General features: G+C 37.3%; 2 protein-coding genes across 4 annotated transcripts; both read right to left on the bottom strand.

The window, feature by feature from the left end:
* Nucleotides 1-2459: 2459 nt before the first annotated feature.
* Nucleotides 2460-3597, bottom strand: LOC131632606 (photosystem II 5 kDa protein, chloroplastic-like). The gene is made up of 2 exons (XM_058903355.1): nucleotides 3567-3597; nucleotides 2460-3150 (listed from the first exon to the last, which is right to left on the bottom strand). The coding sequence occupies exons 1-2, from the start codon at nucleotides 3580-3582 to the stop codon at nucleotides 2606-2608; spliced, it is 561 nt and encodes a 186-aa protein (XP_058759338.1). The 5' UTR covers nucleotides 3583-3597; the 3' UTR covers nucleotides 2460-2605.
* Nucleotides 3494-8013, bottom strand: LOC131632605 (uncharacterized). 3 transcript variants are annotated; one of them, XM_058903353.1, is made up of 14 exons: nucleotides 7884-8013; nucleotides 7523-7760; nucleotides 7307-7433; nucleotides 7096-7223; nucleotides 6919-6988; nucleotides 6708-6810; nucleotides 5914-6031; nucleotides 5707-5788; nucleotides 5452-5513; nucleotides 5165-5237; nucleotides 4548-4628; nucleotides 4425-4467; nucleotides 4258-4338; nucleotides 3724-3862 (listed from the first exon to the last, which is right to left on the bottom strand). In XM_058903353.1, exons 2-13 carry the CDS (start codon nucleotides 7714-7716, stop codon nucleotides 4280-4282), a joined length of 1140 nt encoding a protein of 379 aa, XP_058759336.1. In that variant the 5' UTR covers nucleotides 7717-7760; nucleotides 7884-8013; the 3' UTR covers nucleotides 3724-3862; nucleotides 4258-4279. The 3 variants fall into 3 exon arrangements, with proteins under 3 accessions (XP_058759334.1, XP_058759337.1, XP_058759336.1); XM_058903351.1 differs by lacking the exon at nucleotides 4425-4467 and having other exon boundaries at nucleotides 3494-3862; XM_058903354.1 differs by lacking the exons at nucleotides 4425-4467; nucleotides 7884-8013 and having other exon boundaries at nucleotides 3494-3862; nucleotides 7096-7218; nucleotides 7523-7662.
* Nucleotides 8014-12554: the final 4541 nt, after the last annotated feature.

Here is a 12554-nt window from a genome sequence, read left to right as displayed (position 1 = left end):
AAGACTTGATGGAGTTGGGAGGGAGATTCCTGTACCAGGTCATTGCCCCCTTCCGGAGCGTGGTCGGGAAGATCCGACATTTGATGGAACCTTGGACGACGTGATACTCCATGACGGCCTCCAGGTTCCTGATGTGGTCGTCGGGATCTGTAGTCCCGTCGTATGCATCCAAAGTCGGGGGTTTTTCCATTCCTCGGGGAAGGCGGGCCCTTCTAATGCTTTCAGACAAGGGGCTGCGGAATTCCTCCTCGTCGCTGGCGCTCGGAGAGATTGAGCGTGTGTTACGCCGGGCGGGTTCCTCCTTGCGAGGTTTCCTCCCCTTCCTGGCGGGCCTTCTTTCCTCTCTGTCGGGAGAAGGGCTCTCTTCCTCTGCGGGTTCAGGCCTCCGATTTTTCCTGCTTTTCCGCAGAGGGGAGCGCGAGTAGGACCTTTGGCGGCGGGATCTTTTCGGTGGAGACCGAGAGGAGGATGGTGAGCGTCGGCGAGTCCTCCTAGGCGGGGAGCGCGAAGAGGAGGAACGCGATCGACGGTGTCTCCGCGGGGGAGAGCGGTGACGGTGCCTCTTTTCCAGTTTCTCAATCCGTTCGCCCTGGAGTCGGATGAGGCGGTTGGTCCGCTGCAGCTCTTTGAGGATGACGAGGGTCGAGGGGTCGGTTTCCCCATGGGCATCTGTAGCATCCCGAGTCTGCCGATGGTGAGTTCTCGGTCTCTCACGGGAACGGGTGGAGGAGGAGGCAGTCTGCCCGTCCCTGTGGTCCGTCTCGTGTTGGACGCGAGTCAGCGGTTGTTCAGGCTGGGTTTGGATCAACTCGGCGTTGCGATCGTTCCGAGCTGCGTCCTCTCCGTTGTTCTGAGGTTGGAGCTGCTCGGCCTCGTCATTCTGAGCCTGCTCGACGTGCTGAGGTGGTGGTCTTCTGACGGATTGGGGGGTCTCATGACCTGTCCTCCCATTCCTTTCAGCAGAGTGTCGCCGACCTCCCCGTCGATGCAGAGCCTGGCTGGATTCCTCGATCATGTCCGTAAGACGGAAAGGATCGGGGGTCGGGACGAGGACAGTGTTGTTGTTGTTACCCCCGGCCATGACGATCGAAGGATGGATTAGCTTTTGATCTTTGTTTCTTTAAAGAAGGGGAAGCTTGATTCCCACAGACGGCGCCACTGATCGTACCTGATCAGGAGAATCGTCAAGGCCTGCTCGGATGCTGGTCTTCGTGAAGTGAAGGGGGGGTGTACCTGCAAGGTACTCCGATGCCAAAGTGAGTAGATGAGCAAAGGAGAGCAAGTACTAGCTAAGGTTAGAAGAGAATTGAATACCTGACCCTCTAGTCAAAGAGGGTATATATAGCCCCCAGCGCTGGGCCATGATCTCGCTATTGGGTTGGATTCCCAAGCCCAACTAGGAGACTGCCAGGTTTCCTGGGCGGAAATATCGGAGGTGCGCGTACGCCCTCTGTCCTGGTTAACCACTCCGAAGTCCAAGGGAAGACGCGGTCTTTTAGGAGCCACGTGGGATCCGAGTTATTCGGAGGATTGGATATGAAAGAGCCCTGCGCGGAGCAGGGTCCTCGGCAAGGATGACGTCCGGGGGAGAGTTAACGCCGAGCAAGGTCGTCCGCTCCGGGTAGGGTGTTAGTGCCGAGCAAGGCGTGTCGGGAAGGCAATGAACTATTCATGGGCCTCTGGGGCTTATTGGGCCGAAAGCGGTGTTGGGCCTAGCCTTGGCCCAGTCCAGAACAATTAGCATGATTGATCGGACTTATTGTGATTGTTTGCAGTTTGACATTAAGGACCAGCCAAATTTGTTGGGGTTGTCAACAAGGTTTATCGGACTTAGTATGATCGCCTGTAGTTTGGCAATAAGGATCAGTGGGCTTATTAGACTTGTCAACAAGGTTAATCAGACTTATCGTGGTTGTCTGTAATCAGTTTGGTTATAGTTGATTAAGCCCTTGTTGATAAGGCAAAATTACCTTGGCGGGTGGATTGGAGTAACTTCGTTAACAGTTAATCAGAATAAAAAAAATTATGTTCATTTATTTTTATTCACTTGTTAGCTTTGTGTGTGAGTTGCAAAAAGATTATATTTTGTGTAATCCAATTCAAACTCTCATTTTTTTGTATTTCTCATACCTTCACTCCCAACATCTCCTTTTCTCGTTACACCGGAACAAATATATATTGTCTGTTCTTCAAAATTAACTTCATCTAGTAATATCAAGTATTAACAAACAAATTAATAACTAATATTATATGCAACGATATCAAGTATTAACAAACAAATTAATAACTAATATTATATGCAACAACATGATGTGTGTTGAAATACCTACGCCTAATTTTCTTATTTAATTACCTATTGTGTAGAGAACTAAATTTCATATATTACCTCTCCTCTTAAAAGCAAAATGAAACTCCAAGCACTCTAAGCTACTAACCAAATTTCTTGGTTGAGCATCAAATTAACAGTAACATAGACAAGGCAAATTTGATAGTTTCATGAACAACTTAGTACATAGAATCACAAAGGATAAGAATATGAAACCAAAACATTACATCCCAATGTTCATTTCATTACAATACAAGTACATAAAAGACTAAAACACCCTCAGTTGCGGCAAATCCTAGCTGTTGGCATGGTAACACAAACAGGTGCATATGCTTTCTTAGCTTCTGGAGAACCACGTTTAGGTTCATCAGCCAAAGCCATCCCAGCAACAGAACAAACAGCAGCTGCTGCAGCAGCAAACATGATGTTCCTCCTTCCATTGGTTCCTTCCTTTTCATTCTCATAACTCACTTCCATCTTTTCTACTTCAACTCCTCTAGCAGCATTAGCCACCACCAGTTTCCTTTGAGTTGCCACAGGTGACCGGGCGGCGATCGCTGAGCTGCCGGCGAAGAATGATGCTGTCATGGTTAGTGATGCCATTGATGTGGTGTGTAGTGGTGTGATCTTGATTGAATTCTGAAAACTAGTGCTTCTATGTGTTTGTTGTGTGTGAGTAGTTAAGTTAGATAAAAAGGATATATGGAATGTAATGTAAATCACAGACTTGGAACTTGTAAGGTCATCCACTATCTTATCTTGTAGAAGAAATGACCAATAAGTTATTGCCACGTCGGATTGTTGATCCTCTTGAACTAGTGGCCCTGAATTAAAAAATAAGTCCCTCAAGAATCAATTCAGTCCCTAAATTATATGAAAATAATAAATAATATTTAAACTATATAAAATCTGTTAAATTAGTCCCTAAATCATGTGAACACTGTCTTTTTAGTTTCTAGTACCTCTTATTAATATATAATCTTAGAAAATAATTTGACAGATTTCATATATTTTAAGGACTATTTTCTTTATACTTGAGGAACTAAGTAGATTAAATTGATGGTTTACTCTATAAAAAAAATGTCTTGCAATTTTTTGTATAAGGGGTTGGTAAGACACTCTAACATTCCACAGTACAAAATAATTTGTTAAAGAATTGTAATCCCATTCACTAAGTTTTGCTTATATCTTATAAATCGAATTGAATTGAATAGATTACATTTGGAAGTCAATAACTTACAAAATAGAACATTCATTTTTCTTGTATTAATGTGAGCTGTTACATGAGTTGTACTTGTATCACTTCATTTCACTCAAAAATGGTACTGATGACTATAATTTGACCCTTTTTTTTTAGTGTCAGGGAACCTATGCGCATATAACAATGGCCTCTTCTCTTGTTTTGTATGGAGGAGGCAGTAAACTGTCTACATTAGCAAAAAGATCGGTGCGGCCAGGAGATGGTTCTGAAACAGGCAAATCCAATACCGAGTCAGGAATTGCTTCAAGGGTTTCTTCAAAAAATGATTCTATTGTCTGCATAATTCAAAATTTCAGTTAGCATTTGAATCAATTTATGCAATAACATAACTCATTAAATGACATTAAACTGTAATCAAATTATGCAACACAAACCTGGCCTAACAACTATAAATAATTGTTTTTTAAGTCTTAAACTATGGACTCATAGATGAAGAGTTACTTAAAGGTTATAGACCACTTGTCAGATAACTATGTTGAAATGCTGATCATTTATGTAAGATAGAAATCACAGAAAATAACAGTAAATTAAAAATAATTCATATGGTTTGCTTTAATGTTAAAGTTTGTACATACTGTAAATTAATTATTTGCCGAAAGCCATATTTAAAATAAAAACAACATGCCCTTTTAAGTACTCAGTTAATTAGGTTTCAGTACAGTAACTATACCGTGCAATTTCGAAAAGCGGCATCAGCGTTGCGCTTCCACTGTCCATTCCCAGGTTCTGAATGGAAAAGATTGAGTAAAGGCTGCAGTGACACAACTGACAATAGTCATATAATAGCAACGAATTGTAGGTAGAAATTTGAATATTATTAATAGGTATATAACTTACATCTATACATAAGAGACAATAGCTTTACTAAATAACAGGTGTTCTATACAACACAGGCACTACATAAGTTTCCAGAGAATAAAAGAGAGTAACAAATTGCAAAATCAATCGAAGGTTACCCACCTTCACAATGTCTCGTACATTTGGCTTATGTCCATATTTTCCCAACATTGAGTCCCCATAGACTATATATTTTTCAAGAACCTTAAGTAAATAAGATAAATAGTTAAGACATAAAAATAGTAAACTGAGTAATGAGAAAGTATCAGTGCAATTAGGGGTGTACAAAATATCCGGTTGTGATGTCCAAACCTAAACCATTTTTAAATATCCGGATATAATTGAATGGTTATTAACCGATTTAGTTATTAATGGTTTGATTATCCATTCATATAATCGGGATATAATTAAATGGTTATTAACCGGTTAAGTTATTTTGGATTCGGTTATAATCCGGTTATTATCCAAATCCAAATATTTTAATTCTCAAAATAAATAAAAAATTTGAAGAAAAAAAAATTCAGAAAATATAATTTTCAAAACTGGATTTTGTTTAAAAACCGGTCATATAATCATAACCGAATTTATAACCAGTTTTGATTAAAATGTGGTTATGGTTATAAATCCAAACCATTTAAATGGTTTTAAAATGGTTAAGGTTTAGTTTTTGAAAATAAACAACCATGCACACCCCTAAGTGCAATTTAATCGATGGAAAGCCGAGCATTGTCTAAATGAACCTGACGACGTGTAAGACCACAACTTGGTGCACCGTAAATTGCAGTATCAACATGTCCCAATACATTCCAAGGGCTGTTGACATTACGACAATGATTATGCAAGCCACCGCATATGAATTTTGCATCAATAATTAAACAATATCAAGAGGGGTCAATCAACAAATCATTGTTATAGATATGCAGCAATTTCCAATGCCCCGACTTAAAGCGAATTCTGGTTCTTGAAATAAAGCAACTTTTATGCTTGAATATGGACAAAAGAGGGGAATTTCGTATTTGACACTTACTTATAGAATGCTGCACGTCCAATCATAACGCCATGAGCCCCAGCTTCTCGAGCTGCTGTGACCTACAACCGAAGTCCCCATGAAAACAGTCCAAGATAGAATCATCAGAACAATATGCAGTAATTATAAGAGAACCAATTAAGTTTAGTACTGAAAAGCTTATTAAAAAAAAAAGTTTAGTACTGAAAAACTCCAAATATTCCTACAAATATCAGGTTTGACACAAAATCACAAAGACAGTGACAGTGGCTTTACCTCATCAACACTAGTAATACCCCCATTTATTGTGAATGTTAAATCTGGAAAGTCTCGTAAAAGGCCATAAAAGTATTCGTATCTGCATTAAAAGACTGTCATATCATCTACAATTCTAGACACATTGTATTTGTGTATGTACATAGGTATGTAAGAAGATATATATTATGTGTAAGACTACAAAAACCAAATTTAACTGTAACGTACTTTAGCGGAGGAATACTCCTATTTTCAGCTGGGCTAATGCCATTGAGCAGTGCCTTCCTTGAGTGAATTATGAAATGTTTAGTGGGTGATAAAGAAGAAACCTTGAATATGAAATCACCTGATACGCAACAGAAAGTTCACTATAAAACCCCAAAAACCATGATCCAAATACTTTATAGAAGAAACTATTAACCGAAGATCAAAATAACAACCCCTCATCCTTGTGAATGTAAAATGAAAAGATCACAATCAAGAGGTTACTGTCTCAACAAATAGCATCAAAGTGTCATCTTTCAAATGCAAATCGAATCCAATTACTGAATCCCATGTAACATTCGATAGGCATGTTAAATGTCTATACGAACTAATTTCAATTTGTAACAGAATTAGATATTGTCAAGGAGAGATGGTGGCAGGTTAGATTTGAGGCCAAACTTATATGAAGCAATATGACTCTTGGCCATGTTTTAGCACAAAAAAAGGGTGGTCCTAAAAACTCCATCAAAACCATTTTCTGTTAGATTCTGATATCTCTATATTTCAGATTACTGGCTCCTATCAGTGTGTCACAATTATGCATTAAAGGAAACAGTAACCAAGGGATTCAGTGAAAATAAGCCACCATGCACCTATAAATGGAATAACCTTTTTGAGTGCAATCTAAATAAATGCTAGCCACCAATTGAGTATAGCTTAGTTAGTTGCAAAATCTTATAAAAGATAGAATCTACAGACATATTTGGTGTACTTTGATATTATTTTAGCATAAGAATGTATAATGAAGGTGTCCTTACACAGTTCATCATAAGAATCATGATCGTCTACACCAATTCGACATTTGACACTGACAGGTACATTTGTACTTGAAGCAATTGCTGACATAGCCTCGGCAACAAACTTTTCTTGGATACATTAAACTCCAATATCAATGCAAGTTGACAAGGAAAATTTATACATTCAATCAAATTGCATATTGTCATATAGAATTAATTACAATTTTCTAACCTTTGGGTCAAGCATAAGACGCACGCCAAAACTCCCATGTCCAGCTACTCTTGGACTTGGGCAACCACAGCTGATATATATCATATATGTTTATTTAAAAAACTAGAGTCAGAGACCGAGACCAATAACAGAACAACGAAACTTTAGGATTTAAGATGATAAGATAGATATACAAACTTTAAATTGATCTCGTCATAGCAATAAGCATTAGCAAGTTCAGTTGCTTTTGCCAGACTTTCTACATTGCTCCCTCCAATTTGAAGCACAATGGGATGTTGTTCCGGAGAATATGCCAAGAATCTGTCCTGAGCAGAATACACAAAATGAACAAATAAATGGCTTTGCAATAGTACAATTTATTCCAAACTGCTCTTCGATTTAAACTTACGAGATTATCCTTTTGATGAACAATTGTTTCGGCTGCAAGCATCTCGGTATACAGCCAAGCATGCTTTGATATGATGCGCGCGAGAGTCCTATAGTGATTGTCCGTCCAGTCCATCATTGGAGCAACACTGAAATTCAACCAACACAAAATCAAAATTAATGACACAAAACTATTCTTCAATAACAAAAATTGCAGAAAATAGATAGTACTACTGACCTAAACCAAGGAGGAAGATAGTGTTTGGCAACAGCCCCATGTTGTTGTTTGGAACAAAAGAACCTCGAAATGCATAAATTTCTAGGGCTTCTTCGAGATATAGTGGCCTGTAATCTGGGAGTGTTTTTGATGAAATTGGAAGCTAAAGGGGAAAATGAAAGGGAAATGGAATAGCCTGTGAACTTCATATTCATAGTCCCATTCAATAAACCATGGCCAGGTTGGTTTCTTTTATAACCTACACATCAAAAGAAATCATTACTCATATACTGTTGTAACTTTGTAACACGAAAAAAACATGTAATGCGTATAAATGAAGTTGTGAAGTGAAAGTTGTGAAGTGAAGAAAAATGGAATTTACGTCAAGGGTGGAAGCTTGTTCCGGCGCTGGATTCTTCGTGGATTGAGTTGTGAATAGAAGGAGTATAGCTTATCCGTAGAATTAACGGTGCGCTGTTGTGTTATTCAGCGAGGGGTCTTCAAAACCAAATGGTATTTGGTTCGGATGTGTTTGGGTCATTTTCTAACGTAATCGTATGATTTGGTTCGGTTTGCGGTTTGTATTTTGCAAACCGAACCAAACCAAACAGTATTATGTTATAAAATTTTATTAATATATTTCTTTAATTATTTTAAAAATCAACTAGTATTATGTGTATATTTTATCATATTCTTTGTATAATATTTATTTTAATTTATATATCATCAAAAAACAAAACATTATTCATTTAGAAATACTATTTTGACAAAATATATTTTGTATTCTTTGTACAATATTTATTTACGAATGTAATTTCATGTATGTTTAGTTTTTTTATTGTTTGTTAGGTTGAATTGGTTAATTAGAAAATGGTTAGCTGGATGTTGGTAAAACAACTTGGGAAAGGATTATAAAATGTTCTATATCAAGAATATTTATTTTTTTTCAATTTTACAGATTCATTTTTTTCATTTGTATAATTATTTAATACAATTAAATTTATATAATTGTTTTAATTTTATAATTAAATAATTTATTTAAATTTACATGTATATTTAAATATATTTTATAGTGTATCAAATAAATATTTGTAAATTGTATCAGTTTCTTGAAATTTTATATCAAAGCTCACTATTTTCACGGGTCACTATCACCACAATACTCTTTTTAATCAACAATATATTTGTAAAAATTTAACATTATTAAATGATATTCGTGAATATTTATAGTTATTAGATATATCATATTTATCATTTTGGTGATTTGCTACATATTTAGTTTGAAATATTTTTATTTATTGGTGTTTTTATAATAACAATTATATATCACCAATAATCAAATCTTATCTAATGATATAATATATGAATCAATTTACCCGTTCGAGAAAATTAAGTTAGAAACTTCTATGATAAAATCGTCGTATAAGGAAATTAAGAATCTTACCGGATTATTTCTCAACTATTAATCCACCATTTTTATGGGTCATTATCACCACAATACCTTTTTTATTTTATTCAATATAATATTTATACATATTTATAGTTAGCGATGATATTTGTAATATTTCACTTTCAATCATGATTTTTCACATTAACTTCGAAGTATATTACTAAGAATCATTAAGATATAGTATGTGCTTATTTCGTTTGTACTATATTATTCACATTAAGATAGGAATTACCCGTGAGGACGCACGGGTATTCTACTAGTAATAATAAAAAAAAAACCAAATAGTGGTAGGAGCAATTCTTGCATGAACACGGACCTAAATCCATATATTTAGGAACAACCAATAAGAAGAGAGAAAATTTAAATTTATTTAAAATTTAATTTCGTTTTTAATTGCCAACATGGAGGGTGGTTGTGATTGTGAATACAAGATTACACTCAAAGATGTTTTTGATTCATGGCAAACTCAAATAAGCATTCAAACAACAAGGCGGAAGCAGAAAACTCAAAGAAAAGCAAGCATTGATCACTCATGATAGTACAGGTTGATCGATTATACTTATAGGTCGACTCAACACAAGCAGATCAAGAAGAATGCAGAAAACCAGCAGTTAGGTCGACCTACTGTCAACCCAGGTCGACCTAAAATGGAGAAAAATCCATATACTTCTGCTAGGTCGACTCACATATCATCTAGGTCGACCTAAATTGATGAAATTTACATACCAGTCTGCTAGGTCGACCTACACAACAACTAGGTCGACCTAATCTGAGAAAATGTCCCCAGAATGCATTTGAAGAGGATTCTGGTCGACCTACTCCTTAAACAGGTCGACCTAACTGGGAGCAAAATTCTGCAAGCACTGCTAGGTCGACCTAAGCTCTACAAGAGGTCGACCTAACTGATCAAGAATGCCAAAAATTTTGTTTCTCTCATCTCCAACTGTTAAGCTATCATATATATTATCAAAGGTTCATTATTCAAAGCAACACCAACGACTGAAAGATACACAAACGCTTCTCATCTTCGTTCTTCATCATCTCCAACACAATTACACATAATCATTCTTGCGTTGCGGGTTAGTGATGAGTTCGATAACGTCCATGGAACGGAATTGAAGATTCCTAGTGGGTGAAGGTTTGTGGGGTTTGTTGGTGAATAAAATCTGCGGGTTTTGTCCTCCACGACGGGTGGTTCTTGGGGGTTTTTATCAAGAGGCGTTCATTGAGGATTCGGCTGAGTGTAACGATTGAGGAACGGGGAGTTCAAGGAATCAAGACACTGCAGAAGGGAATCAAAGTGAAGCTCTTGGATAACCTTGATCTGGTTCAAGATTAAGGGGGAAGAAGATTCAAAGGATCGACATAATTAGTTTATCGTTTATCGCTTTGTTATCTTCTTTGTATATACTACTTTCAACATTAATGAAAGATTACCCAATTTCAATTTGGAATTAGGGGCAGACGTAGTCGTAGCGAGGACGATCGACGAACTGCCTAAACAAATATCGTGTTCTTGTCGCTTTTACTTTTTCATTTACATTCTGTTCATATTTGGTTATAATAGCAAATTGATCGACGATTCGAGTGTTAAGATTGTGAATTAAGAACCTATATAAACATCACAATCCATCACATATTGAATCACCATCAATTTGATCATTATCACCAAGTGTTTGTATATTTGTTTCTATCACTCTTACTGCATTGCAAATATTGTCCATCATACAAGAAGTTAATCTGATTTTCAATAAGAGCAACGCTTTGATTCTGCAACATATACTCTTATCACTCATCTCAAGTCTTCGACTGGTTTTAAACACATATACAATCGTTTCGATAGTGGTTCGGAATAGACGCGAGTCGATTCAGAATCACTTCCGCTGAAAAGTCATTTAACTCCGTAAAACTGTGAACGATCTATTCACCCCCCCTCTAGATCCTAAGGCCAGCGTCTAACAAGTGGTATCAGAGCCTGGTTTATTCCGTGCTACGTGAAACACTTATTGGAAAGATGGCTTCCGGACCTAAAGGGGCTCACAATAGAGCTCCAGTTTTCAACGGTGAAAACTATGGCTATTGGAAGGATTGTATGTGTGTCCACATCAATGCAATTGATAGGAACATCTGGACAGCTATTGTCAATGGTCCCTTTCAGATCACCATGACAAATGCAGCTGGTGCAGTTGTTCCAAAACCAGAAAATACTTGGGATGCTGAAGATGAAAAGAGATATGCATACGATTGGAAAGCGAGAAATATTCTAATCTCAGCTCTAGGAGTTGATGAATACTATCGCGTTTCCCATTGTAGATCAGCTAAAGCTATGTGGGACACATTGCAAGTTGCCCACGAGGGAACGGATGATGTCAAACTAGCTAGGATCAATATGTTAACTCAAGAGTTCGAACTCTTCCACATGGAAGATGGTGAATCCATCAAAAACATGCAGAAGAGATTCGTTCATCTGAAAAATCGGTTAAATTCTCTTGATAGACCTGTTTCCAATGCAGTTGCTACTAACAAAATCTTAAGATGTTTGAACAGGGAATGGCAACCCAAAGTTACAGCAATAAAGGAAGCAAATGATCTAAACACTTTAGACATCACAACTCTATTTGGTAAACTAGAGGAACATGAACAACACCTTAAATGCCTTGACATGCATGAGAAAAGGACAAAGAAAGAAAAGAACATGGAGAAAGAGGTAGAGAAGAAGTCAATAGCTCTAAAAGCTTCGAGCTCCAAGACCTCAAAACGAGAGCCAAAGGATAGTGACACAAGTGATGACGAAGACTCCGATGATGAGGAAATGGGACTGTTTGTGCGAAGATACAACAAATATCTAAAGAAAAATGGAGCAAAACATTCTGGCAAGGCTCTACAACCAAAAGTGACTTTTGCGGTTGATCCAAATAAGTTCAAAAGATCGTATACTCCTTTATATAGTAAATACACTTTTGTACCAAAAGTATCAACTAGCAAAACTCCATATTCTCATCATATTACCTGTCATTATTGTTGCAAAAAGGGACATACCATTGAAAAATGCAAATTTAGGAGAATTTTAGTTCCTAAAGGAGTATTTCAATGGTTGCCTAAGTGCAACAAATTGTGTACTCACTACCAAGGACCCAATGAAAATTGGGGACCTCCCTCTTTAAATTAATCTTGCAGGAAAAGTGTCTTGACATTGCCGAAAGGTTGTGGTTCCTTGATAGCGGATGTTCAAGACACATGACTGGAGACCTATCTCTTTTCGTTGAGTTTCAAGCAAAGAAAAAGGGGTATGTCACCTATGGAGATAACAATCGGGGAGCCATACTTGGTAAAGGAAGTGTAGGTAACCCTTCTACCACTACTATAACTGATGTGCTGCTAGTAGAAGGTCTTAAACATAATCTTTTAAGTATAAGTCAATTGTGTGACAAAGATTTTAAAGTAATGTTTACAAATTCTGGCTGCACAATAGAACATACTAAGAAAAGAGACATTATGTTTAAGGGCTTAAGAGTAAACAACATCTACATGCTAAAGCTGATGAGGGCATATTCCTTGGTTACTCACAATCTAGCAAAGCATATCGGATATATAATAAGAGAT

Source organism: Vicia villosa, unplaced genomic scaffold, assembly GCF_029867415.1.
Source record: "Vicia villosa cultivar HV-30 ecotype Madison, WI unplaced genomic scaffold, Vvil1.0 ctg.000970F_1_1_3, whole genome shotgun sequence".
In the NCBI taxonomy this organism is placed as follows: domain Eukaryota; kingdom Viridiplantae; phylum Streptophyta; class Magnoliopsida; order Fabales; family Fabaceae; genus Vicia; species Vicia villosa.
This window is presented reverse-complemented; position numbering and strand designations above follow the sequence as displayed.

Bases quoted from the DNA above. Each gene is read 5' to 3' on its own strand.
- LOC131632605 (XM_058903351.1), bottom strand. From the start codon at position 7,716: ATGAATATGAAGTTCACAGGCTATTCCATTTCCCTTTCATTTTCCCCT. The intron at 7,434-7,522 runs GTCAGTAGTACT...GTTGAATTTCAG, and splicing joins TATCTTCCTCCTTGGTTTAG to TGTTGCTCCAATGATGGACT. The intron at 5,238-5,451 runs GTAAGTGTCAAA...TAATGTCAACAG, and splicing joins GGACGTGCAGCATTCTATAA to CCCTTGGAATGTATTGGGAC.